A 25,382-nucleotide genomic window follows, 5' to 3' on the forward strand; every position below is an offset into this window, starting at 1 on the left:
CGCCGCTCCGCCCCCTGCCGCCATCGGACCGCGCGACGGCGCTTCCGGCGCGGAGAGGCCGCTGCTGCTGCATCCGCTTCCGTGGAGGAAACGCGCGTGTTGTCCGTGCGCCGCTCCTCGTATCGCGGTACGGCGGCGTTTCCTGTGCCACAGGAGTGGGTCTGCACAGGAGTGCAGCCTAACCCAGCAGCTCCCGCAGGGCCGTGTTTGCTTTGTGGCACCGCCCCCCCCCCCCAACCGCGTCGCTCCGATTTTGGGGGCGCTTTGCGGATGAACGGATTTTTTTCCTTTGTTTTGGGCACCACGAAGCCTCGGCAGCGGCCGGAGGGAAACGAACTGCGTGGGAAGTTCTCTAAAAACACCAACATTTAATTTTATAACATAACCAGGGGTTTATTCCACAATATAAACTGCAACGTTTGATACAAGCTACCCAAAAAAGGAGAAAGCCAAAATACAGCTGTGGCAATTACTTTACAGAGCTTTTTTTGTTTGTTTTTTCTTTTTTTTTTTTTGTCTTCTACATCACGGCCCCTCAGTCACACTAGGATCTACCACCTGCTTTCTGTACATCAACCAATGCTAAAAGCAACACGCCGTCCCCAGCTGCCATTCCAGTCGCTGAAACCAGACATAGAAGTTATTGCTCAGATAAATAAACCTAAATCTACCAAAAACAAAGTGGGAAAAAACAGAAAAAAAAACAAAACAAAAACAAAACAAAACAAAAAAAAACCCCAAACCTAAAAGTCTCCAAAGAGTTGATAACAGAGTAAACAGGGATCTCCAACGAGGACTGCCTGGAACAGCCCGCGCTGTGGGGCTCCGTGCTCCACGCAGGATTCAAAGCGCTGCAAATCCCAGAGGTACGGTGATGCTGTGCAGGGACAGGAGCATAGGAGCACGGCCCCACGGCCCCAGCAATGCCTTCGAGTCGGCCGAGACCCCCCCGCTCCGACAGCCAGCTTCGCAAACCTCCACAACCACAAAGATCAAAGGGAGAATACAAAAAGTGTCAAAAATTGTTTCGAGTTCTGGAAAATGATCCCGTGAGGATAGAAGTAGCACCAATTGCAGCCTGGTTCTCCAAACAGCCCCTGCAGCCCCAATGGAAAACTCCGCAGCTCTCCCTGCTCGAGTCCCGAAGGCTCTGTGGGCACTTTCACTTGCGGTACGGGGAGCCCCTCCCGGCGCAGCTGGCACAGATGTAATCCTCCTTCTCGGCCATTTCGGGGGAGATGCCCACGCACACCTGGTGGAACCACTGGTTGCAGCTGCCATCGCACTGGACCCAGTCCACCTGGGGAGGAAGGGATGCTGCGGGTCAGAGGCAGCGGACAAAGGCACGGCACTCAGGAGTTACTTTTCAACCCCATTTATCCCCACGAGGGCACAGCACTGCTGCATGCCAGGAGCCAAACCACTGCAGCCCGGCTCCTGCGAAGGAGAGCCGCCCTCCCCTCCCATCGCAGCTCTGCCACGCAGGGCAGCGATATGGATGGGAATGCAGCCTCTCACACTGGGGGCAATGCCATCCTTCCCCATCTTTCAGCACACATGGGCGCAGCGGAGCTCCAGGGCTCTGTGCCCATATTTCAGGAGTGGAAGTGAACACATCCCACTCAGCCTCCCGCCCCTTCCCAGCCCCACAGCACTGCTGCGATGCTCAGCCCCGCTCCCCTTCCCCGCTGCTCCTGGGGAATTCAGAGGTGTGATTTGTGACACCTTCGCACCCCTCACGCTGCCTCCCGCTCTTTGCAAACAGCATTTCTGCAGACCAGCAGCTCCCGGCGCTCAGTGGCATCAGCTCCACTCACCTCCTCTCCCTCGGGCTGCAGACACGTCTCTGCAGGGCAGATGGCATCTTCATCCTCAGAGTCCTCCTGCTCAGAGAACGACGTGTCGGAGGGAACCAAATGGCTTTCGCTGCTGCGCTGCACCTCCAGGAGCCGCTCCCTCTCCCTCTCCATCCTGCTGCTGCTGCTGCTCAGATCCTTTGTGTGACTCAGTTTCAGTTTCTTCTTTTTGGGCGTTCTCATTTTTCTTACCCTTGCTCTCTTCTCCTCGCAGAAGCTCTCTCTCTCGAAACGGCGCTTCATTTTTCTCTCCATGTAACTCATTCCATCCTTTTTGCCCCGGCAGCACTCGTTCTGTCGGAAAGGTATTTGACAAACGGTGAGGATACAGCTGATGGACACAGCTCCATTCACTACACCCCGTGCTTAGGAGGAGTCTCCAGTACAAGCAGCGTTTGTCAGTGCTGCGCAGGGGAGCGAAGGATGGGGTCACACTTCAGTGAGAGTTTATAGAAAGAAGATTCTCATCTCCTGTCCACACAGTGCCCCAGGGGCAGCCAGCAGGGCCCTCAGCACAGGGACAGATGCATTTATCATGAAGAGGGGGGATCACAAAATCCAGATTCAAACTGCAGAAATGCATCAGACCCCAAATGACATCCGATGGATTGGACACCTTACCAATTCTCCACTGCTTTTGGGCACGGGAAGCACCTTCCGTGCTCACACACCCAGCATGACACCCACACTGCCCCCTGCTGACCCCGCGCTCAGACATTCACCTTTTCATTGCTCGGCCCTCCCGATGCTTTCTGCTCAGCCTGCAGAGCGGGGCTTTGCTTTGTGAATAGGATCTGGTACAGCTCCTGTATTTCAGGCAGAGAAACCTGCAGCAGCTGCGCTTCCATCATCAGCTCGTCCAGCTCGGTGCTAACGACTGCCAGCAAGGAGAGAAGAAAAGGAATCCCTCCGTGTCAGCACCGATGAGAACACAACCCGTGCAAGACTTTAAATCTGCAACTGGACAATTTTACTCTCATCTGTTCCCTCTTCGCCGCTCGTTTTTAACAGCAGAGTTAAAATGAGAGTTACAAGTTTCCACAGCAGTTACTGAGCAGCGCTGTGACTTCATCCTCCCCTGCCTGCGGTTTGTGCCAGCCCTATGGCAAAGCACTGCCATCGTTCTCCTTCCTCTGAAGACACAAATCAGTGTCGTGGTCTCACTGCAGCACGAGTGGATGAGATGAACAGAGCGGAATTCAGAAGTGAAGCCAAGAGAGGAGAGGAGGAAGAGCTGAGGATGAGCCTTGCACCTGAAACCTGCCTATGGGCACCACCCCCACCCCACAGCACACACAGAGGGCAGCTCACAGCCACGGCCCGTTTCACTGGCACTGAATTACAGAGCGCTCCTACTTGGAAGCATGAAACTAAGGCTGGACGTGGAGCTCTCCTCCATCAAACACATGAGAAAAAGAAAAGGAAAGGAAAGAAAACTATCAAAGTGAAGATTACGAACCATGAAGTGGGATGCATTGCTGTCCTGTAGAAAATGGAGAATGTAAATATATGGTTCTGTTATCCCAGTCATGAGGCATGGAGAATGACATAGCTCCGATTGTTTGAGACACCTAGAAAACAAAGCAGAACACAGCGCACAGGATTTTCGTTACGCATTTCGGTCTGAAGCGTCAAATAGCTGCAAAATGAAAAATCAGAACTCGTTTCTTTCACAGCTGCTTGGGACTTGCATTCCTGCACAGGATCCCTAAAACCCCTCATCCTGAACCTGGAACACGGGCAGCATTAGGGCTGGAGCTGCTGGTTCTGGTTGTGACTGCATGCTGTCCCTGCTCAGCACGGCCATGGTGACACCTCCACAGCCCTTGGAGGCTCAACATCCCGACTGGCTCAGCTCCTTCCTGAGCCTCTCCTGACACCTCTCACAGGGGCACCCAACCTTCACTCTGAGCATCTGGGTGCCTTTATAAACCCCCTTCACCTTCCCTGCTCACAGCTGGTTTTCAGGTTAGTTTCTCACACCCCGTTGTCCCCTCTGTGCGGCGCCCCGGGGCTGCAGTACGGTGGGAGGCACAGGACAGGAGGGCAGCGCCAAGAACATCATCCAAAAAAGAAAACTCAGAGTCCATGCAGAGCGAGGTTCTGGCTCACAGCTCAACCCAAGGAGGGACGGAACCCCACGGTCGCAGTGAGCTCCTGCCCAGGCCCCCCCACTGCTGCTGCTCCAGAAGTGCAGCCCAGCACGGCCACACAGGCAGCACAGAGCAGCCCCAGCCCTGGGCAGGGCAGGCAGTGGGACAAGCAGAAGCCATGCTGCTCAGGCAGAGCCTGAAAGCAACACTGCGTGTCATTTCGACTGGTTTGTGTCCTTTCTGCTGCACAGACCTTTTGGTTCAGGCTTTGTCCCCCTGCGTTTATTATCTCAGGAACACCAGGTCTGCGACACACTTTGCGCTGCCCCTACCCCTTTTTGCTGACAGACCTCTTCACCAGAGGAAGTCCCAAACTGTCCCAGGATCCCACTTCAAACACTGCAGCTCAACCCAAGGCAGCTGCAGCCAAGGTCCAGCCTGGGAGTTTGAGTGTAAAGTGACACAGAGGGATGGAGGGATGAAGACCCCCTGCAGAAAACCACCTGATCTGAGCAGAGCTCAGAGCTCAGGAAGGTTTGTGTCTCCATTCCCAACTGTAAGATTCAATATTTCTAAGTATACAAGTACACAAAATATACAAGTAATTATACAAGATTCAAATACTTGTAAGATAAGAACACAAAGACCAATCAAATACTGAGAGCTCTTAGAAACAATAGCTCAGCAACTGCCCCTAGTGGCATCTCATCAGTGCCCAGAAGCAGGGAGAAGCAGAAGGAAGAAAAGCTCCTTCAGGAGCCGTTGTCCTCAGGACTCCACAGGACAGAACAGGAGCTGTCGCTGGAGGACACGCACTGTGGCTAACAACCCTAATTCCTTAAATCTGGAAAGGAAAACATAAGCAGTCTGTCTCGCCAGCATTTGTGAGGAGATACAGAGCACCAAAAAGCAGAGAGGCACTCAAGGCCGCTCTCAACCACATCCCGCCTGGGCACTCAGCCTCACCTTGTTTGTCTCCGGCAGCTGCCCCGCCGCGCTCTGCCACCGGCTGTACAGCAATCCTGAGCCAACTTTGTCCTGTAGAAGTTTGAGATTCCCTGAATACAGCATTTGTTGTGCTCTGTGCTGCCAGTTCACAGTTCTCTCTATCATGTACCGCAGGGCATCCCCCTCGGGGAGCCGCACGCGGATGCGCTGCAGGGAGGCCAGCAGAGGAAGGATCTTCTCCAAGGGCGGCTTTTCCGAGCGGCGGCAGAGCGGGCAGAGCCACACGCGTGGAGCCTGCGAGGCGTGGGGTGCGGAAACGCAGCCGGTGTGGAAGAACCCCCTGCAGAGCTCACACTGGATCATGGGAGCTGCCGGCTCCTTCTGGCACACGCAGACCTTCAGCTCCGCGTCCTCCTCGCCGCACAGCAGCACCTTCCCCTCGTTGGCCGCCCGCAGGGAGCGCAGCGCCTCCATCTCTTTGAGCCGCGCCTCCCCGAGCGTCGCCATCTGAAAGCGGGGTTGGGAAGAAGGGGTGAGATGTCAGAGCTGCACCACGAGGAGCCCTGCGCGCCCAGAAGCGTCTCCTGTCTGCTCAGCTCCATCCCTGCCCGCCTCCCCTCAGAGCCGTCGGCGTTGGAGGGGCAGCAATCGGGGCATGCAGCGATGAGATTTCACAGTTCTGTTTTCCGCCAGGACCAGAGACACAAAGCCCCTCCCTTGTAAAATTAACGACAACCAATGCAAACAGATTGCAAGAACTTGGAAGAAACTCCAGGTCAAGAGAAGCCGCAGTGCTTACCGCCGACGCGGTGTCTTTGCTCTCACACAGAGCTCTCTCTAAGTCACTCAGGCTCTCCAGCTTGGTGCTCTTCTTCTTCGCGCTCGGCATCGGCTCCTTCAGCTTCTTCTGCTTTCTCTTCAGACTCAGCGTCCCAATGTCGCAGCGGGGACACAGCACCTGGTGGGCAGAGGGGCGGCATGGCTGCGATGTCCTGACTGCAGCCACGCTGCTCTCACACAGCCACGTGCAACCATTTGGATCAGGAATCCCTGCTGTTTTTACACCGCAGATCCGGGCTCTAGGGCAAAGTCAGCTGGGAATCGAGGGCAGCTGGAAGGTGGAAAACTGAGGGCCCAACCCCCTGTGTTTGAAGTTTAGAATTAGAAGCACAGCGCAGTGCGATCACTTTGAGATCAGCATGCAATCCTAAAAGGTCACATCTGCTGTTTGATGAGTTAATCCCCAACCCGGACACACTTTGCAGCGGTGCTGTGCAGCTCTCTTACCTCCAGAAGGGAATACGGGGAGTTCTCACACAGGAACGTGTTGGCTGCACACTCCTTCCACGCCTGCACCTCCGCCACCAAGGACTCGAGCCGTGGCAGGTAGTCCAGATGCACCGGGATCGAGCGGCCCCTCGTCACCAGCTCCACCAGCGTGTCCAGGACGGGCACACGTCCTCCAACCTGCAGGATTAAAATTGGGGGACGCTCCATGGGCTGAGGAGCTCTGTGCACCACACTGCAGGCAGCGCACGAGGAGCAGAGCGGGCAGAGCTCACTGCCACAACAGGCGCTGATGGGTGCCTGAGATCTGCTGTGCCGAACCTCCAGCACCACAATCACAGCTCGGGCACCGCAGCTTCGCTGGGCACGGCCCCACAGCCGCCTGCTGACACCTGCGTGCAACTGCAGCCAGAATCCCCTGCACACACAGACGAGTTTCCATCCCCAGCAGCCAGAATTCCACAATCCAAGGCAGTTCTGTTAAGCCCTCTCATGACAGCCGTCAAACAAAAGTTAGCAAACCTGGAATGCACTTTGGCCTTTCAAAGGACTTAATGCCTATGAGAGTTTGTTGTTTCGTGTTTGTTTTTTTAAATAAAACTTCAAAATAAGTCCCTGTTAAAATCCCAATTCAGGTTGGATTGACCTGAAAACATCAGCACGCCCAGTCAGGGCTCACGGCCAGCCCAGGGCAGGGGGACAGCCCTCGTTTACCCACAGCAGTGCCATCGGAGCACAGCGCGCCGTGCTGCAGGCAGGCACTGCTGACGGCCCCACGCACACAGCAGCGACCTGACAGCACTTCCCTCTGCCCGTGGAGAAGCTCAGAGCTCCGCTGACACACCTGCAAAGCTTCCACCTCCTGCAGCCAGTCCTGCGCCTTCTGAACCGCGTCCTTCAGCGCCGCGCCGCTGGGGAGGTAGGCAGGGATCTCCTCTATCTCCTTCACTGCCACCGCGAGGCTGCTGAGCGACTGCCGTGGCCTGGCCAGGAGAAACAGCTCAGAATGTGAAACGGCCACGGCACCTGGGGCTCCCAGAGCAGCCGCGCCGAGCAGAGATGTGCACTGAGCACGTGGGGCACAAAAAATGCAGGGAGAGTCCCCAGAAAGGTTTGTCTGTGTGCTGAAGACTCCTGCTGGCAATGCTAACAGGAAGCGATCTGCTGGCTGTTCCAAAAACGTTTACACCTTTGGGCTGCAGGGAAATCCAACATTTGCCAGCTCCTGAGGGCAGACCTTTGGTGCCCCAATGCACCAAACCCCACAACAGAATCAGCTTCAAGATTCTACACGAGAAGCCTGCTTTCAGAAAGCAGACAAGGACAGTTCTGTGATCCTAGATGTAACTGGTGGGATATGCATTGTTCCCATGGATATCAAATAATGTCAAATGCAGCCACTGCTCCAGATGGCTCGTCGTTTCCTCCTGCTTTCTGGCCAGGTTAACGATCAGCAGTTGCAAAGAAAAGCAAGCTGTGTAAGTTAATACATCTGATTCACACTCAAGCTGTGCTTTGAAATTGTGCTAGGACCACTGGTTACCCACCTTGAGCTCATCTGAGGCTTTTGCTGTGACTGACTGACTTCCCTTTTGTCCTTCTTGTCATAATGGCTCCAGATGAGCACTGCTCCCAGGAAAGCCTGGGAGATTTAGGGCCATGGTTTAGTGGTACAGCAGTGCTGGGATGAAGGTTGGACTGCACGAGCTGAGGGGTCTTTTCCAACCTTAATGGTTCTACGACTTCTCAGCATTTCACGGTTTGATTCTGATTGTTTAAAAACGTACAAACTCAACTTTGGAGGCTGAAACCAAACTTTAACCCAGTTCTGATGGCACTACTTTGAAAGTAGTAATGCACCCCACCGTGCATTGGGAGGGGAATGCAGCCCAGTCCACAGAATAACATCTGTCAGTCGGTGATACACCTCTGCCTCAGCCCCACCTGGGCACCCATCTCCCACCTGATGGACAAAGGGCAGCACAGCAGGGAATGCTGTCGCTCAGCCCCATCTCCGTCCCCTCCAGAACGGCACAGACACAACAGGGAGCCCCTCTGAAAACAAAGCCAACCATTTTCATCTCAAACAGCAAATAAAGGTCCCGCTTCTACCTGGCCTTTATCAGGTTTCTGGCTTTGTCATCCCAGTGCTCGGACACAGTCAGCAGCTCCTGCAGCTTTGCCATGGCCTTCTCAACTGCTGGGTAGGGAGCCAGGCCGACACCGGAGTCGATGAGGCGCCTCATGTCATCCAGAGTGAGAGAGTTCTGCTCTGACGAAGCCATCTGCACGTCCTCCAGCCAGCGGGCCTGCTCCAGCCTGACCCGCAGCTCAGCAAGCTGGGGTAAATCCACATCGAAGTCAAAGCTGACGTCCAGGAGCTCCTGCAGCTCCGCAGCACTCGGCATTTCTTCTGAGAGCAGTTTTTGGCTTTGCTGTTGAAAAGCTTCCACGCGATCAAGAAGGTCCTGTAATGCACAAATGCACCCATGAAACAGAACAAACCAGACTGCCAAATCCCCTACACATCGAAGCTCAGCCTTAAACATTCAGTTTAATTCTGCTGGCAGCCACCAGGTCACCATGCACAGTGTGCACAGCAGATGATTGTGGTGCTTGGAGGACCCTCAGCACACAGCACAGATTGAGCACCTCCCCCACAGCGACACCTCTGCCATCAGATGGGTGTCACACTGAGGAGCAAAAGGCTCCGAAGGGAAATTCAATGCTCTGCTGGTGCCATCTCCTGGCTTTGTTCTGGGATGTTTATGAAGAACATCCGTGTAATTCCATGATGGAAACAAAGCCTTTCTGGAGATACCTCAAAGCATGAATCAATCGTCAGGAACTCGGGCACTGGTATGAATCCTAAGCTGGAATTGCCTTCATTCTCCTCCTTTCTCCTTCTAAAAGCAATCACACTTTTGCCCTGTTTGGATCTGTGAACTCTTTTATGCTGAGGTCCTTTCACTGAGCCCACTGAGCAGTGCTGGAGCTGCAGCTTCCACTGCTCAGCTGTAACTCCGACTTCCCACCTTGGGACTGCAGAGAACAAGAAGAATGCTGCAGCTGTGTGCGCCTGCTATCGCCCTGCTCAGGAACACCAGACGCACAGCACTGTTTGGATGTCTGCCATTCCTGGACTTCTGCTTTTTAAATAAGGAGATAACTTCAGAGCAACAACGCTATCAACAACAACAAGAAAGCACACGGAATTCTGCAATATCTGCATCCCAAATTCCAGACCTGACAGAGCCTCCAAGGCCATCGCCCTGCCAGCTTTCATCCTCGGCACACACAGCGCCAGGGGTGAAGGCAGGGCCGATGCGGAGCGACACAGAGCTGCATCCCCCAGAGCCACCTTACCTTCAGCAGCGGCGTCTGGCTGAGCAGGCAGGGGAGGGCGTAGAGCTGCCTGACAAACAGCCGCAGCTCATTCACCGTCAGCTGGTTGGGGCATTTCCCTCCTCCGGAGCGGTACCTGCAACCACACGCAGTTAAACCTCCTCCGATGCTGCTAAATCCTGATCTGCCCCACTCCAAAATCTGCTTCTGATTTCTCGTCGCTCACACGCAGTGCAGCACCCGAAGGCATCCAACCCAGGGCCCACATGAGGGGAAACTCGAGTTATGAGAGCAGAATGAACTATTGTTGAAAACACTCCTTCACATGAAGCGATGCTCTGGAACGGCTCCTCAGCTTGGGCAGAGCACCAGCTGTTACAGAACCAACTCAGGCTTCTTTCCAGAGCACAAAGCAATTGTGGGTAAACCATGCAGTTCTGTTGCAATAGCCATTGTAGGAAGCTCTCCCCGTGCCCATGTCGAGAGAGAGCAAATCCCACCTCTGAATGGGTTCTGTATGCACAGGTCATGCAGGCACTTCTCAAAAATCCTCTCTGTGCTGAAATCATCATTTTCATTTTTACCTAAACGCACTGCATCAAATGAGAGGCTGCTCAGTGCCACCCAATTAGCTGGTATTAAAAAAAAGCTCTCTGGTGCCAAGCCAGTATGAGCAGGAGGGAAAAGACATCTCTTACAATGCTGGCTCCAGCTGACCCTACAACGCGTTGTTTAAATTAATGAGGAAAACAACACCCCTGCAGGACACACAACTGCAATGGGAACGCAGCTCTGATTCCCTTTAACTCAATTTCTGCACAGAACGTGCTGGCAGGAGCAGGCAGCCAGATGCCCAGGAATGGAACACCCAAACAATGCCCCATCTTCCAATTCCACCAACAAATAACCTGAAGATGCACCACAAGTGCTGCCAAAGGAAGAGCGAGCCCTGCTCAGAGCTCCCACACAGCATCATCACCAACCCGGGGTAACACGCTTCAGTTTTCCACGAGCAGGAATGAATGCAGTGGCACTGGCAGCCCCAGCAGCTCCCAGTCCCTGTGCCGTGCAGCTCAGAGGGAGCTGCTCCCCCTAAAAGCATCACCAGCACCTCCTGCCTCCAGGGAACGACAGCAGAGTGCAGCAGACTGGGAGCCCTGCACGGCTCTCATGAAGGAAAGCTGAGTCTCCCCACAAAGATAAGAAGATTTTTCACGTGTCACTCTTTCACCACCACCCATCGCTCACCACTGACACGTGGCTCAGTTCTGCTGCAAACATAACGGCGTTTACCTGGTTTGTCTTTTGCCATTAAGGAGCTGCTGTGCTACTGAGGCACATTTGTCTGCATCCTGTGTGACCAAGCGGAGGTGCCGCAGCAGGTCGTTGTCCGGGAACTTCTTCACTTCTGATTCTTCTATCAGAGCCTTAAAACTGATGAGGCCTTTTGGGGAAGACACCACGTCAGCACAAGCGTCCCTTAGGGATGGACTTCAAACGTTAAGGTGGAACAGTGTAACACAATAAATATATTTCAACTGCAGTTATGTTCATATGAAAGAGAAAAGCCATTTCTAACCTTCCCACAAAACTTCCAGAGAAACAAGATCTGGAACGTTTACTTTGGACCATGAAATCCAATCGATCTCTTTCGACTGTCACGTATCACAAAGTTGCCAAGGTTCCAAAATCAAATCAGTATTTTAACAGTCACAGGGAAGGCACTTACTTCTCTTATTGCTGATCTTTGCTTCCAGGGCTTCGTTCACATTGGAAGCCCATTCATTGTATGACTCTGCACGCATCTTCAGAGCGTTCATCATTGGGTAGAGCTCCTCCAGCGTGTAGCGGTACCTGCAGCAGCACAGGGGTCAAACTTCAGCAGAGACTGAGGGAGCAGAGCACACAGCCCATACAACAGCAGCAATCTCACAGCTCAGAGCTGCAACCACTGCGTGCTGCACCTCACCCACATCGGTCACACAGCAGCTCCAGAAAGCACAAAGGTACGTTTGTGTAGGGCTGAGATGTGACAAAAAAAAGACAGCAGGAAGGAGAGCTAACAAAGGCACACCAGAGGTTACTCCACAAGGACTGGAAGTAGTGCGGGCGATGATGACCTTGTTACCATAAATCAAAAAGCAAATTAATTTGCTCAGTAATGCCTGCCATCATACAACAAGAGCTGAACACTGAACAGAAAGCATCTTTGTGCACGAGCACATGACAGGAACTTTGTTTTGAGAGCACTGTTTGCAAAGGACCTCCGCAGACAGAACACAGAGAGCATCACTGACACAGCACAGCCCCGCACGGATCTCCAGAGCACAGCTTATCTGCTTACCCCAGTTTGTATTGGTAGGCAGGGCAGGAACAAAGATCCTCCACGTGGTACAAGCACACCAGCAGCCCTGGTTTACACGGGCAGTAAACGGCAGACATGAAACAAGTGGTTTTGCACTTATAGCACTGCCGCTCGTCGTCGGGGAACAGCTCGAACGCCACCCTCTCGCAATCCGTCACCCCCTGCAGAAGTGTTAACAAACAGCTGTGCCTTCCTTCGGAAGCTGAACGCATCAGCTGGACAACATTCAGAGACAAGACATTGAAATCAGGCAGACAGAAATGTGTCGAGAGGGCAGGCGGAGGCAGGACTGCCGGCCCCTCAGCGCCGGCTCAGCTCACGCAGCCTTCCCACAGCTCACCAGTTTCTGAACCTTGTCGCGCAGCATCTTCTCGTCGTCGATCATGATGGCCATGTCCTTCTGAACAGTAGATGCCACCACCACATCCAGGACGTCGGCCTTGGAGGCCATCTTACAAATCATCTCATCGTGAGAGAACACGCAGTAGCGGCTCAGCAGGCGGTAATGCTCTATGCACTGGCGGCCCAGCGGCAACTGCAGGGACGGAAATCGCAGCATGAACGCGGAGCTCTTTGTGCAAAGCACGCTGCAGCCCTGATGCTTTCTGCTACGAACCAAAAACGAGCAGGGGAAAGGCTGAGACAAACCCTCCTACCAACAGCACCCCCAACTCTGAGCACAGAACAAGAGGCACCAGGACTCCACAGACAGCCACAGCTCTCTGCGTTCAGCTTCCAGCAACGCTGGAACAACTTCCTCCAGAGCTGGGGACCAGCTTTGCACATCAGCAGTAAAACGCTGCTGGTATGGCAGCTAGAGACAGGTCTGGAACCACACACTTCAAAAGAAGTTGGTTTTGGAACGCACCCAATCCACAGTGCAGAAGTTCACAGCTTCAGCAAAATTAAAACCCTGATTGAAGCCGCTGTGATAAGCTCTTGGAAAGGTGATCACAAACTCTCCAGCACACTGATTGGTCCGATAAACCTAGGAGAAAACGCAGATACCATCAGGTCAAAGCTGAACAGAACTAACAGGTTTTGGCCCCCTGACAGAAACTCTATGGCAAAAACAAGGGTCTGATTAAACAGGCACAGCAGGAGCTCTGGCCACCGTTTCCATCCAAGATGCAGAAATTACATTAAGGTGGAGTTCCAGAGAAGATTTGCCAAGCAGTTCCCAAAACAACGATCCCGCTGCCCACCCGTTCACACGGACACACTGCACCACACAAGGAACCACAACACGCGTGGAAACAACCCCAGCATCTCTGCAATACAGGCTGCTTCAATTATCAAGCATGAAGTGGAATTCAGTGCAGATGAAAGAGGGCTGAGTCAGGGGGAGCAGCACAGTCCAACATACAGGCACTCCGTGGGCCATCAAAGTATTTGGGTTCATTATGGTGACAAGTTGGTGCAAGAGGTCTGGCTGAGACTCGAACAGCTCTGGAGCAAGCTTCTTCATCACGTCCTCCAGCTGTTCTGCTGCATACCCCGGGGCTCCATACCACGTCTTTGGTTCTCCCCTGCAAGGTTATTTAAACAGGTAACTATCAACAAACCTGTAAGACATCCTGCTTAAGGGCCCCACGTCAAAAGGAGGGATTTCACCAGGAGGAAACATAAGGGTTACGCGCTCTCCTCAACCCTCACAGTCCATGCAGGTCCCTCCTCCAGCCCTGCGCTCTGCACCGCCCGCATTTCAGAGAGCATGTTTTAAACGTGGAGAGAAAAAGAACTGAGCCACTGGGATCCCAGTCCTCACAGTGGAAGCAATGGGGGGCACAGAGCAGGGTGTGCACACAAAGAGGAGAGGTGATGGAGAAACAAAGGCCTGAGGGACTGCAGCTCATGGGACCCTGTGGCATCGGCTGAAGCTAAATGGTTTTAAAAAACCTCCATGATTTCCAGTTTCACACTGAGCATAATAAAACACCTGAGGGCATTCACTGCACCTCTCGTGGTTGATTTAAAAGCTGGGGATGGATGTCCCCTTCCAAAACACAACCAATGTTCAAGCACAGCAAGCAGTGCATTGCATCCAAGGCTGCAGCACAGCGTCCTCAGCTGAGCTCTGAGAAAGTGCTGTCAGAAAAGGGTGAATGAAAGGGACAGGGCTGCTCCACCCAGTCAATCCCCCTCACTCACCAGTGCAGGTAGTTGATGGAGTAGCTCCAGTGGTCCTCAATGTGCCAACAGAAGGAAGAGAAGCACATTCCCACATACAGCCAGGGCAGTTTCATCCCACATATATCTGCGGTGATGTGGGCAAGAACAGACTGCTCCATCACAGGCATGTTGTTTAAATTCCAGCCACTGTCAAGGTATTCCTGAAAATGGAACAAGAGTTTAACAAAGATGAAGTGAAAAAAAACAAGAACAGGAAGAAGAAAAGCACCTTTCCCAACTGAAAAACACCAGGAATGGGTCAATCAGTCACGGAACAGAACCTCCATTGTCCTGATTCTTTTCAGTAACCTTATCTGACCTGCTTTGTTAAAATGAGATTGTTTTGTGTTTTTTTATCTCAAAGTTATTTATTAACTTCTATGGTAAACCTATGGCTCTTCCTGTGTGATCACCAGGCATTTCATTTCTGCAAAACTGATGTAATTCTCTTCAAGCTCTACACCAGATACACAAAGCAAACGCTCTGCAAACCAGTTCCATTGTTTTGCTTCGAACCAAAGCGAGCGACTGGAGAGCTGCTAAGGACCCACCTCCTCTTCTGGTCTCACTTTGAATTTCCCATCTCTAACTGGGAACCCGCTGCCGAACTCCTTGGAAGCGATGTCAGCCCCATACTCCACGGTGACGTCCTCCTCAATGGTGCTGACGAGTCTCCAGAATTCCTTCTCCACCAGCTCGGTGGGGACCATCTGGGCACCACAGAGAGAAGCAGGTCAGGCGCTCGGCGCGCACCCAGCAGCACGCAGAGCAAAGCCCAGCGCACAGCAGGCCTCACAGCGGGCCGCAGCCGGACCTGGGGTCTCAGCGATGCCTGCAGCTGCACAAAGTCCCCTCCTCACAGATGCTTTCCCAGAAGTGAAAAAATCAGCAGCCAGTGGAATAGAAAACCACGATGCCACCAATCACGGGAATCACCAGCATGAAGAGGAACCTCTGATCTGCCAATTCTTCCCATACAAAACCAGGATTCCCCTCCTTTCTCCCTTTCCCCCCCACTTCCACATTTAAAAGAAGCACAGACAATTCAAACTGTGTAACGGCGTCAGGATGAGCACAGAACTTACGTGGACTGGCATGTTAAAGTAGTCGGACTTGAAGGCATCTGCCATCTCCCCAAACGTGCGCAGCGTGTAGTCCCGGGCTGCCTGCTCGAAGCCAAACGCTTCTTGAGGCTTATTGCACTCCTGCAATCACAAAGATCATCATTTCCACGAGGTGTTACTGCAAAACAACCCGCACTGTGATTTTACAGGGGGGGCTGCGACTGCCCTGTGTGATGGGGCAGGAAAGCAGACCCAAACGGGACCACTGCCCCACATCACAGCGGCAGAGGAACAGCCAGAAGGGGCACTGAGGAGCACCCTGCCCATCTGCCCCTAATCCACCAAGCACAGAACTGATGGGTAAATGTGTACGAGAACACGGATGAATGCATGTGTCAGCACCGTAATCTCCTCCTCCTTTAATACAGCTAAGAAAAAAGCAAAAGCTTCCATACTGCAGCATATGGTGACACCCCCATTCGAACTCCAAAAGGAAGGTAACCATAAAACCCAAAGCGTTCTTTGGAATTTCAGCTGTGTTAACGCACAGCAGCCTGAGGTGCAGAGCATCAAATGACATCTGTGCAGTGTGGAGCACACCTGGCCTTCCTTTCCTTTCCCCCTCCCTCACCTTGTTTCACAGCCGTGTGACAACAAACAGTGTTTTCAATCCCTAAGCCCACATTCAGAACAGAAGGAATTTTCAGCCTCCTACAGCATCAGTCGAATTACCTGAGCCAAACACTGGGGGCACCTCCAGTCCCCTTTGGGAACATCGTGAAGGGGTGGAATTAAGCAGAAGGTATGGTAACTGTCATCACAGCCATCGCACAGCAGGAGGCGGTCCTCATCGTTACCACTGCCACATAAGAGACACACATACAAATCCACCTGTAACAAAAAACGGCCAGAGCAGGGAGGTGAGTGCTGAAGGAACTGATGGCCAAAGAGCAGCTCGGTCACTGCGTCATCTGTGCCACTCAGCAAGGCGTATTTATTTCTACTGCCTCTCTGCAATGGAACTCAAGCAAGTGCACTCAGTGTCGTGTCTTTGTCAGTTTACACAGCCTGCCTCCCACATTCAGAGGCACACAGAAGCTGCAGGCTCTTCCACGGACTTTTTCCTCAAACAATTCAGCAGGAATCAGATGATTCCAGACCAGCAAATTACATCTCCTGTAGGCAGTGCAGCTTATCTACCCTGTTATTTTCAGCTTTGCAGCAGCCCAAAGCTTTGCAAGCATCTTTGCTCCGTCAGGCACAAACACTGTTTTGTTTCAGCCACGTGATAAAAAAACACAACAGGTTTTACTGTGACACGAGTGACAGGAAACATCACTGCATCCCCCAGAGAAGCCCAGGAGCACCTGGAGCTGCGTGGGGCAGCAGGGAACACAGGGCATACTCACAGCACTGGTGGGTTTTTTGGATCGGGCTTTGGATTTGTCCTTCTCCTGCTCCCCAGCATGCTCTCTCTTCTCAGTAAGTTTCACTGTGCTGTACGTTTCCTTTTCTGGCGCAACAGGTGAGAAAAAAAAAGCCATTATAAAACATCTAACACTCAGCACCACTGGTTATCCCTTATTTTGTTTGTTATTACTTGTTAAGATCGCCACAGGATGTTACATTTTGCACAGGGCTCTCTGCTTCCTTCAGCCCTGCTGCACTGTGCTCAGTGCTCAGTGTGCCCGCGGCCATCGGCTGCTCTGCCGCCCCATCAGGATGGCAGTAAAGCAGCAACACACAGCTGAGGCAACATCTGAACACCAGCAGCGCCCACGTGAGCCAGCATTGGATCATTCCAACTGCTGAATTAAAGCCTGGCCTGAAAAGCAGGTCTGTGCGAGGCAGAGGAGCCCGCTCACTGCTCCCTGTGCTCACCATTCTCACACTTTGGAGGCGCACATCCCATCCTGCGTCTCAGATTATGCGTTCTTGCCTCTGGAGAATCAGACTCAGTTTTAATGTTGGTCGCCTGATGAAGCGAAAAAAGGAATGGAGAGAGTAAAACTGAACGAGTCGATAACGCCCTTAAACAGAAAACTCTGGCTTTGCATTTGTGTTTGGGAAAACCTTTGCTGCCCCTCCAACTCAGGGCTGCCCACCCACAGAGCACCTCCCAGCTCCCAGCCTGAGCCCTGCTTTTGGTTTGTCTTGTTTTCCTTTTTCAGGTAGCACACAATTCACACGGCTGTAAATATCTGCATCTGTTTCACCACGATAAACCACCATTTACCACCGGACGGGCTGGGAGCAGCTGCTGTGCACAGGGCTGGGGCCGCAGCACCGCCAGCTCCCTTCCAACCCGAACCATTGTGTGCTTCAATGGCTGGGGAGACACCAAACTCGCAGGCACCCCTGCAGCACAGCTGCCCTTAAGCCCCGGCTCAGCACACAGAGCAGCTCAGGCCGCTCACCTCGGCCCGCAGGCGCTTCGCTCGGCGAGCAGGAGGGCAGCTCTCGGACGGCGGCACCGACTGCCTCTGCGGGATGTCGTGGGGTTTGTACTCCTTGTCCTTGGTGTCGCTGGTGAGATCCGGCTTCTGCAGACACTGCAGAGACACAATTGGAAATAGGATTGCTTCACTTCTGCCCCCGCTCCTATTGGGAGCTTTGTGCTGAGCAACGTCCTGGCTCGTGTGACAGAATGCAGAACAGGCCTCCCCACTTACTGTGCTGCGTTAATAGAAACAAGATTTGTGACAGTTCTAACTGCACCGTTTGGAACAAGTTTCAAAATCCCTTTTTCTTGCCCAGCAACTGGAACTGCACTTCCAAATGCCAAACCATTCCTGACCCTGAGCTGCAGCCCTGGCACAGCTCTCCCTGCAGCCCAACACTCCTCCAGCAGCGCTGCTTTACGCTCCCAGCTGCACACACGGAGCCCTGGCAGCGCCCCACGACCAGCAGCAAGGCGCTGTGCAGCCACGCTGCCCTCCATCCTGCTCAACAGACAGAGCTTCTCCTGCAGGAACTGCAGCAGTTACATTTCTTGTGTGTTGTTGGAGGGGAGGGCGCAGCAGGGGGAACCCAGAGCAAAAGAGAAGAGGACGACACGAAGGAAGGAAAGCTGCTTCTGTGCCCGGATGGATTCCTGAAAGTCAGGCGCAAACTGAGGCGCTCGATGCTCAGTAGCAGGAGAAAGAACTGGATGCTTCTGGAGGAGAGAACAACAAACACTAAGGAAAGGAGGAGTCTTTTTTGTCACAAATAGCCCTGCCAACCTGCAGCCACATCCCAGTGCTGGGCGCCTGCTCCAACCAGAACTCTGCCAGCAGCAGAGAAAAGAGGATGGGAACTGCAAGAGAAATGCTGCGGTGGCACAGGGATGGATTCTCTGCAGACAACAAAAGAAATCAGACTTTGAGAAACATTACAGAGAAGGGGAGGAAATAGAGGGAAAAGTGGTGCTTCAGAGACAAGGAGATGAAAAGGAGTGAACAGAAGAGGAGATCAACACCAAGGCAGGCGGAATGCTGCTGGAATTAGCAACTCTCCTAAGTTCTGGGTCCTCCAATTACATCCTCCAGTGAAACCTGAACCTCCACTACAGCTTCTACTCCTTCTGCAACTGAGGACGTACAATCCTTGAAAGCAAGTATCTAGAAGGCAAGCAGCTTTTCCTAAACAAAGTAAGGATGAAACACAGAAAGACAGCAACAAATAGCAAAATTTGCCTCATTTCAGTGCAGCGCCTGAGCAGAGAAAGAGCACTGCTCAGCAAAGGGAAAACCCAGACATCTACAGACTACACTTTCAACAACTGCTGAAGTAAAAACATTTCCCACCGCCTCAGCAACCAGAAGGCAAAGCAGCAGCACGAAATGGCAGCTCCTTAAGCTTCCACTTCTCGTAGGTCCAACTGAAAACACGGAGTGCTCTTACGAATGAGAACTTGGAACGGCACGACAAACTGCAGGCCCTTTCCCAAGGGCACCCTTTGGGAAAGGCTGAGCAGGTCAGGATGAGATTTAGGTTATGGCACAGCCTTCAGAAGAAAGGACGCCATTCCTCAGCTTTGTTTCCACAGGGAGAAGGAGCTGAGCACTTGGACAGAAGAGCAGGGAGCTGCTGGCAGATGGATGCTGGCAGCTGGGCAGGTTTCTCCTGAGAGCTGTGCTGGGCAGCACTGGGAGGAAACTCCCGCCTGACACTGAGCTGCAGCATCCAATGGCTGCATCCTCTACAAAGACAAAAAGCACAGAGGCTGAGCTGCTGGCAAAGCACCGAGCTGACATACAGGGAAACAAATGGGCGACACGACCCACAGTGCTGCTGTGCCACCAGAGAGGACCTGCACCCACCTGCTGGTCTGTGGATGTAACTCTACTTTGCATTGGACAAACAGCACTAAAACCATTACTGGAGGAATGAACAGTCATTACTGGGGGGCTGAAGACAGAGAGGAAATACATGAAGGCTGCAATGCAGTTGGTGGCTGTGAGGTTACCTTGAAGAATCCCACCTAGCAGCAGCTCTGAAACATTGCTCTTGCTTACAAGCTTTCCTGTGGCTCTCTGCACAGCTTGCTGCATCACAGACTGCACATTACCAACTCATGGTGTAAAGCACGAGATGCAGGTGTTGCAAAGATTCCACTGACACAAAATTACCAGACTGGCTCTGACACGGGTAGGATTTGAGTTAAGACACAGCACAGCTTACCAGCAGGCTTGCTCCAGACTGGAATAAGTTGTAAGGATAGAGAATTCGCTCGTAGTGCGCGCGGATGTGCGAACCCACAGCCTTGCCAGGAGCAAATCCCATCCTTGTGGCTATTTTGGTCCATTTCCTCTCTTTGCAAACGACATCAAACCCTCCTTCTTCTGCAACTAGCTGAAAGAGAACAAAACGGCTCCAGTTCAACACCCAGGTGATCAGCATTGAAGGCACACTGAGTGTGAAAGAAACAGACACAACGCAATCACTGCTTTAACAGAGACAACTCGTGATTCTATGAGCCTAAAACCATCCTTTTTTTTAAATGATTCGAAGCTTATTTAAAATCTGCAACTGGCAGCCACTGCTCACTGCAGCGCTGCTATGGAACGGGCTCAAAGCAGCAAACAGGAGCCACCCGACGTGTGAAGAAGTGCAGAACCACCCCGGGGTGGTGAACCCCAGCCCTTGCTATCAGGACACACATCAATCCCCCCTCGCAGATCCCGTCCCCACACTATCTGACTTTTCACTCCCTTGCTCCTAGTGCAAACGCCTTTTCTACCCGCTGTTGCTCAGCAGCTTCCTCCAGTTACAAACACAAGTTTCTTCCCGACCAATTTGCTCCCAGGTTCATCTGCAGAAGAGCTGACATCTCATCTCATCCCCGTGCTCAGGTGGAAACCCCCACCATTGCATTTCCTATTATTTCGCCACATTATCTCAGCCAGCTTTAAATGAAGTAACATTTCCCGCTCACACACAGCCCAATCCTGAGAGCTGCCAACACAACACCCCCTCCAGGTCGGTTCCCCTCTCGCAGCCTTACCCTGTTAAGCTGAAATAAATCCAAGATCTTCCTCTCCACGTGGGGGATTTTCAGCGTGCAGCCCTGCAGCTCCCAGAACTTCGCAATCTGGTCCAGGAAATTCAGCTTCACGCGGGTTTGGGCCTGGAAAGCAACGAGTGACACCGTGCCACGTGGAGGCACAGCTCCCCTGCCTGCTGCTCCCAGCGCCGCTTCCTGCAGCCTGAGTCGACGCCAGCAGTGAAAGGAAGTGCTCACAAACACATTTTGCACCAACCGCGTTTTCTAATTGTTCCTTCCAAACGGCTCCTTGTTTTTAGAGCCCTCTCTGCAAGATTCATCTCTTCTACTTATAAAAGATGCTGCAGATGCGCAAAACGAGGGGAGAAAATGTACAGCGCTTGAGAGTTTGAGCTCGACCACCTAAAAGTGGAATTGCGTGCTTTTAACAAGCACTGATTTTACTTTTTATGGCTGGTAGGCCTTCATGCAATTGCTGGAACACGAGGATTTCTGTGTGTTAAGGCCGACGTGCAGAGGTACCAAATGCTGTTGGCTGAAGTCGCACCGAGCTCACGAGCAATCAGCTGGGAAACATCATTAAAGACGGGACAAAACAAAGAGGGGGCAACGCCTGGCTCTGCAGCTTACCTCCAACTCATTGAGCCGCTGGATCCTCGGCGTGAAGTGAAGTTTATCAACATCACACGCAAATGGAGGCTGCCAGTCCTGGGAAAACAGAAGTGCCTCATCAACAGGGCGGGAGGGGAGCAGGGCTGCGCAGCGCGGAGCAGGAGAGCTTCCAGCTCCTGATTCCTCGTCTGCAAATGCTCCAGAGCAACCAGTGCACGAGCAATTAGAGCCGAGGATCAGCACCGAAACAAAACACCTGCAAACCACTGCAGTTATTTGTAAATACGACTACAAAGGAATTTTATCTCTCAGATCTCTGACACCCATCACGTGCGGCGGTTTGGCTTCACTGAACTACATGAGATTTGATCTGAACTTGACGGTAATTTATTACTTATAAAGCAATCTGATTATCACTAATTACAGAACGAAGATAACATGCAAGCACTTCTGAGACAGGAGAGCTCTGCACCGGGAAGGACCTGCAGTGCCACGCGTTCCCACAGCAGAAACAGCCGGAGTCGCAGGCTGCATTCCTCACCTCAGCAGGGAAATGAGACCCCGTGCCAAAGCTGCCATCAGCAACACGGGAAGCAACGGCCCACCATGGCAGCAGCTGTGCCCAGCAGCAGAGCCCTCAGCAGAGCTGAGCAGTCACAGGGCAAAGGACTCCCAGCCTTTTATTCTGTTCAACACACAACAGCAGCCCAAACCCCAAGGCAGCGTGGACAAGTCTTGCGATCCGACAGGGCATCTTTGGTACATGAAGGCTAAGCAAGGCTGGAATTAAAACTGTGTAAGCTTCCAGGCTCACCAGCAGACCCTTCAGACACGAGCTGCCCAGCCCACGGAGCCGTGCTGCCCTCACACTGCAGGGTGCAGGGCCAGAGATCCGCTGCAACCCACACCGCCCTCCTGGGGCTCCCAGAACTCACCCACAGAGCCCACTTACACAGAGCCAGCTCCTGCCCCACAGGTCGGTTACCCACGCATCACCTGCAGCATCCAGCAGGCAGCCCTGGGCTCAGCGCTCCGTTCCCCAGCCCCAGGCGCCTCAACCTGAGCTGTAAGTCAGTAAAACCCACGAGAATAACACCCAGCAGCTCATGTTTCTGGCCTATGGGAGCCGCCTCAATTCCAGAACAAGATGCAAAATAAAAATTAACACATTAAGATCCGTGGAGCCTTAGGCTGTCTGAAGGACCCCACGGCCGCCCAGCCACGCTCGCATCCCTGAGCGCCTCCTGGGAGCGATGCTCACAGCGTTTCTCTGCGCACAGCTCGCGCCTTTTGCTCCCCTGCACACGAGCAGCTTCCAAGTGCTGCAAGTAAAGATCTTCCTCCGGATTTTGTCCTGAAGCCTCTCCGACTTCTTCAGCATCTTTTGAAAACTGCAAGCAGCATTTCAGACGCAACCGTTCCCGTGTAGACAAAAAAAAGGAGACATGTCACTTCCATTATTTTGCTAGACAGCGGCATAGTAAGATCCAAAGGAAGATCTCAGCAATTCTGCCACAGAAATGCACTCGGTTCACACAGCAGCTTGCTGGGATGCCCACCCCGCACACATGACCTACATTTCTTTGTTCCCCATCCGTGTGAAGGTGCGACGCGGCTGCTGGCAGAGGATTGAGGTCGGACTGAGGTGCGTGTTCTCATGCCACAAAGACACTCAAAGGGCACCTGGATCACAGAACCTCAGCAGAACCGACCTGCGCCATCAGCGGAGCTGGGCTCACCCACAAAGCTGTGCAGGGGAATTAATCCCTCTGTGACCCGCTTGGGGCGGCGCTGCCAGCAGGGCTGTGCACTGCAGAGCTGGTGGTGGAGCCCTGCAGGGAGATGAGCCCCTTCCTCCCGTGTTTCTCACTGGAGATCAAACCGGGCTCTGCGACAGACCGCAGATTAACAACGGAAAACAAAATCTCAAACCCTTCCCAACAGAATCACTGCCAAAAGAGGAGCCTGCAGCACAGAGCGGCTCTCCAGACTCAGGAGTTTCTGTGCCAATTCCAAACATGGAGAGCAATGAAATCTCAGGCCAGCAGGACGCTTCTGGAGCAGCACGGCCAGCAGCTCAGCAATGTGGGAACCAGGTCTGACCCCCAGCACAGGACGTGGCAGACACAGCAGCCTCTGTGCTGTGAGCGCAGGAAGCGGCCATGGGGCAACAGTGAGCAGCACCAGCACGGGAAGGAAAACGTAGGGCAGCTCAGGAGCTTTCCTGCTGTGAGCAGCGAGGGCAGCAGCTTCACCAACGCACCGCCAGGTCTGTGCTGAGCAGCTGCAGAGCACCAGCCTGGATCCTGCTCAGAAGCAGCAGCCGCTTCTGCATCAGCAAAGCCGGGTGCCCAGCCCTGGGAGGGCTGCTTGCTGGAGGAGCAATCGGACCTTGAGCAACCAACCCACGGGCAGGAGCAGCACACCCAGCCCTGCGCTGGCTGGGAGGCGGGGAGCTGGAAGCCATCTCTGCCACCGCTGCCAGCAGCAATGGAGGTTCTTTCAGTAAGGGCGACCTCTCAGCTCCAAACACTCGCCGTTTCCTCCCCACACCCCCAGGTCAGCATCCATCTGTGCCACCAGCACCAGGCCCAAGAGCTGCAGCACCGCAGTCCCACTGCAGGGCCTCCAGTCCCACCTGGCCATGCGCCCCCTGCACATGGGGCTCTCCCATGCCGCCCTGTGGAGCTGCAGCCTGGGGGCAGGGGATGTTTTATTAGCTGATCCATCTTGTTTCTCTCCCTCAAGTTTAGCAAACAAACAGAAAAGCAGCAACAATCTGAAGGCTCTCCCTACAACTGCACCTCTGGGAGCTCTCGAATAAACTGCTGCATCTCCAATTTTCAGTGGGCTGCACGGATCGAGCACCCAGAGCTCTGTGCCGGAAGGATGGACCCCAGCACGGAGCTCCCATCGTTCTCACTCCAACTTTTCAGCATTTCACAAGCACAGGAAATACAGCACAGCCTGCGCTGCGCCCAACAGCCACCACCAGCAGCACCTCCTCCTTCCCATCTCCCTGAGCACCAAAGATGGGCACACAGGTAAGTGGGCTCCTCTGACCTTTCCTGGCTCTGCTATTGGAGCGGCTCAGGCTGCCCAGGTGCCCACAGGGATGGGTGCTGCTCCACCTGCAGCTCCAACACCACGGGGCTGCCACAGCTCTGAGCAGAAGCCCTCCCAAAGGTAACCACCGTGTTCAGCCCACACTTCATACAGAAAGATAAAATAACCTCCATTAAATGGAAGCCTACCAACAAGAAGGAGGGGTTTTAAATGTCCAAGTGTCCAGCAGGCACAGCCCTCCCAGCCCAGAAGAGCTTTGGGTCTCCCAGCTGCACTCACAGCGCGCTGCTCCGCACGCAGCACTGCTCAGCACGGCTCCATGCAGCACCCACTGCTGGATCTCACTGAAATCCCCCCAGCTGTGCCCTGCTCAGCACTGCCCAGCACAGCTCACCACCACTGCCCCACCAACCCCGCTCCCTCCAGCTCTGATCTCAGCCCCTTTGTTCCTAAAGGGAAAACCTTATGCTGAGTCCCACTTGGGAGCCTCTGGCCTCATCGCATCCAGTGCTTGTGAGGCAGTCGGGGTCACCCCACGACTCACCCAAACCTGCCACCTGCATGAGGTCACCTCTTTTGTCCTTCCAGACCCTTCCATGGAGATCAGACGCCATTGGCTTGAGGTTCTGAAAGACCATCAGAAACCCCTCCTTTACAGTAATTCCTCATTAAAGCTGAAACAATCCACGATTCCTTCAGCACGTTATCAATTTTGCAGAACCACAACGACTGCAATTAGAATCCTGACACACACCCAATTCGTTTACAGCCCTGGGATTGTGACAGTGTGACCGACCGAACCAAACAGCGCCAGGGCAAACAGCAGAGCCAACCCCAGCCCTGCCCACCAACCCACCAAGAACTTAAAACCACCAACACAGCCCCGCTCAAAGCCCCCCAGCTCCATGAGACCCACTGGAAGAGAGCTGCTCGTGTAGAAGTGCTGTGCCAACTCCTGCGAGCTGCAGGCAGCCTCACACAGACCTCCTTCATCTCATCACTGCACCCTGCGGGTTGTTGGGACCCCAGCCGCACTCCTCCATCCTCACATTATTCAAAGCACAGCCCAAACCTTCTCGATTGCTA

At 53.3% G+C, this 25,382-nt stretch overlaps 1 protein-coding gene across 2 annotated transcripts in view; it reads right to left on the reverse strand.

The window, feature by feature from the left end:
* Positions 1–367: 367 nt before the first annotated feature.
* KDM5B (lysine demethylase 5B) overlaps positions 368–25,382 on the reverse strand; it is a 28,305-nt gene continuing 3,290 nt past the window's right edge. For both annotated transcript variants that reach the window (XM_042838648.1, XM_042838649.1), the window contains exons 2-27: positions 21,249–21,326; positions 20,619–20,741; positions 19,796–19,966; positions 17,548–17,682; positions 17,012–17,105; positions 16,540–16,643; positions 15,863–16,021; positions 15,152–15,271; positions 14,618–14,776; positions 14,046–14,227; positions 13,261–13,423; positions 12,763–12,882; positions 12,235–12,429; positions 11,874–12,055; positions 11,259–11,383; positions 10,823–10,973; positions 9,551–9,665; positions 8,297–8,652; positions 7,029–7,167; positions 6,185–6,364; positions 5,697–5,855; positions 4,916–5,404; positions 3,316–3,427; positions 2,579–2,733; positions 1,818–2,150; positions 368–1,300 (exon numbers count right to left, since the gene is read on the reverse strand). In XM_042838648.1, coding sequence (XP_042694582.1) covers positions 1,163–1,300; positions 1,818–2,150; positions 2,579–2,733; positions 3,316–3,427; positions 4,916–5,404; positions 5,697–5,855; positions 6,185–6,364; positions 7,029–7,167; positions 8,297–8,652; positions 9,551–9,665; positions 10,823–10,973; positions 11,259–11,383; positions 11,874–12,055; positions 12,235–12,429; positions 12,763–12,882; positions 13,261–13,423; positions 14,046–14,227; positions 14,618–14,776; positions 15,152–15,271; positions 15,863–16,021; positions 16,540–16,643; positions 17,012–17,105; positions 17,548–17,682; positions 19,796–19,966; positions 20,619–20,741; positions 21,249–21,326 — 4,437 coding nt within the window. In that variant the 3' untranslated portion in view covers positions 368–1,162. The remainder of the gene's footprint in view (positions 1,301–1,817; positions 2,151–2,578; positions 2,734–3,315; positions 3,428–4,915; positions 5,405–5,696; positions 5,856–6,184; positions 6,365–7,028; positions 7,168–8,296; positions 8,653–9,550; positions 9,666–10,822; positions 10,974–11,258; positions 11,384–11,873; positions 12,056–12,234; positions 12,430–12,762; positions 12,883–13,260; positions 13,424–14,045; positions 14,228–14,617; positions 14,777–15,151; positions 15,272–15,862; positions 16,022–16,539; positions 16,644–17,011; positions 17,106–17,547; positions 17,683–19,795; positions 19,967–20,618; positions 20,742–21,248; positions 21,327–25,382) is intronic.

This window comes from Centrocercus urophasianus, unplaced genomic scaffold, assembly GCF_019232065.1.
Source record: "Centrocercus urophasianus isolate 14NV4802_14NV808 unplaced genomic scaffold, USGS_Curo_1.0 seq_88, whole genome shotgun sequence".
NCBI lineage: Eukaryota > Metazoa > Chordata > Aves > Galliformes > Phasianidae > Centrocercus > Centrocercus urophasianus.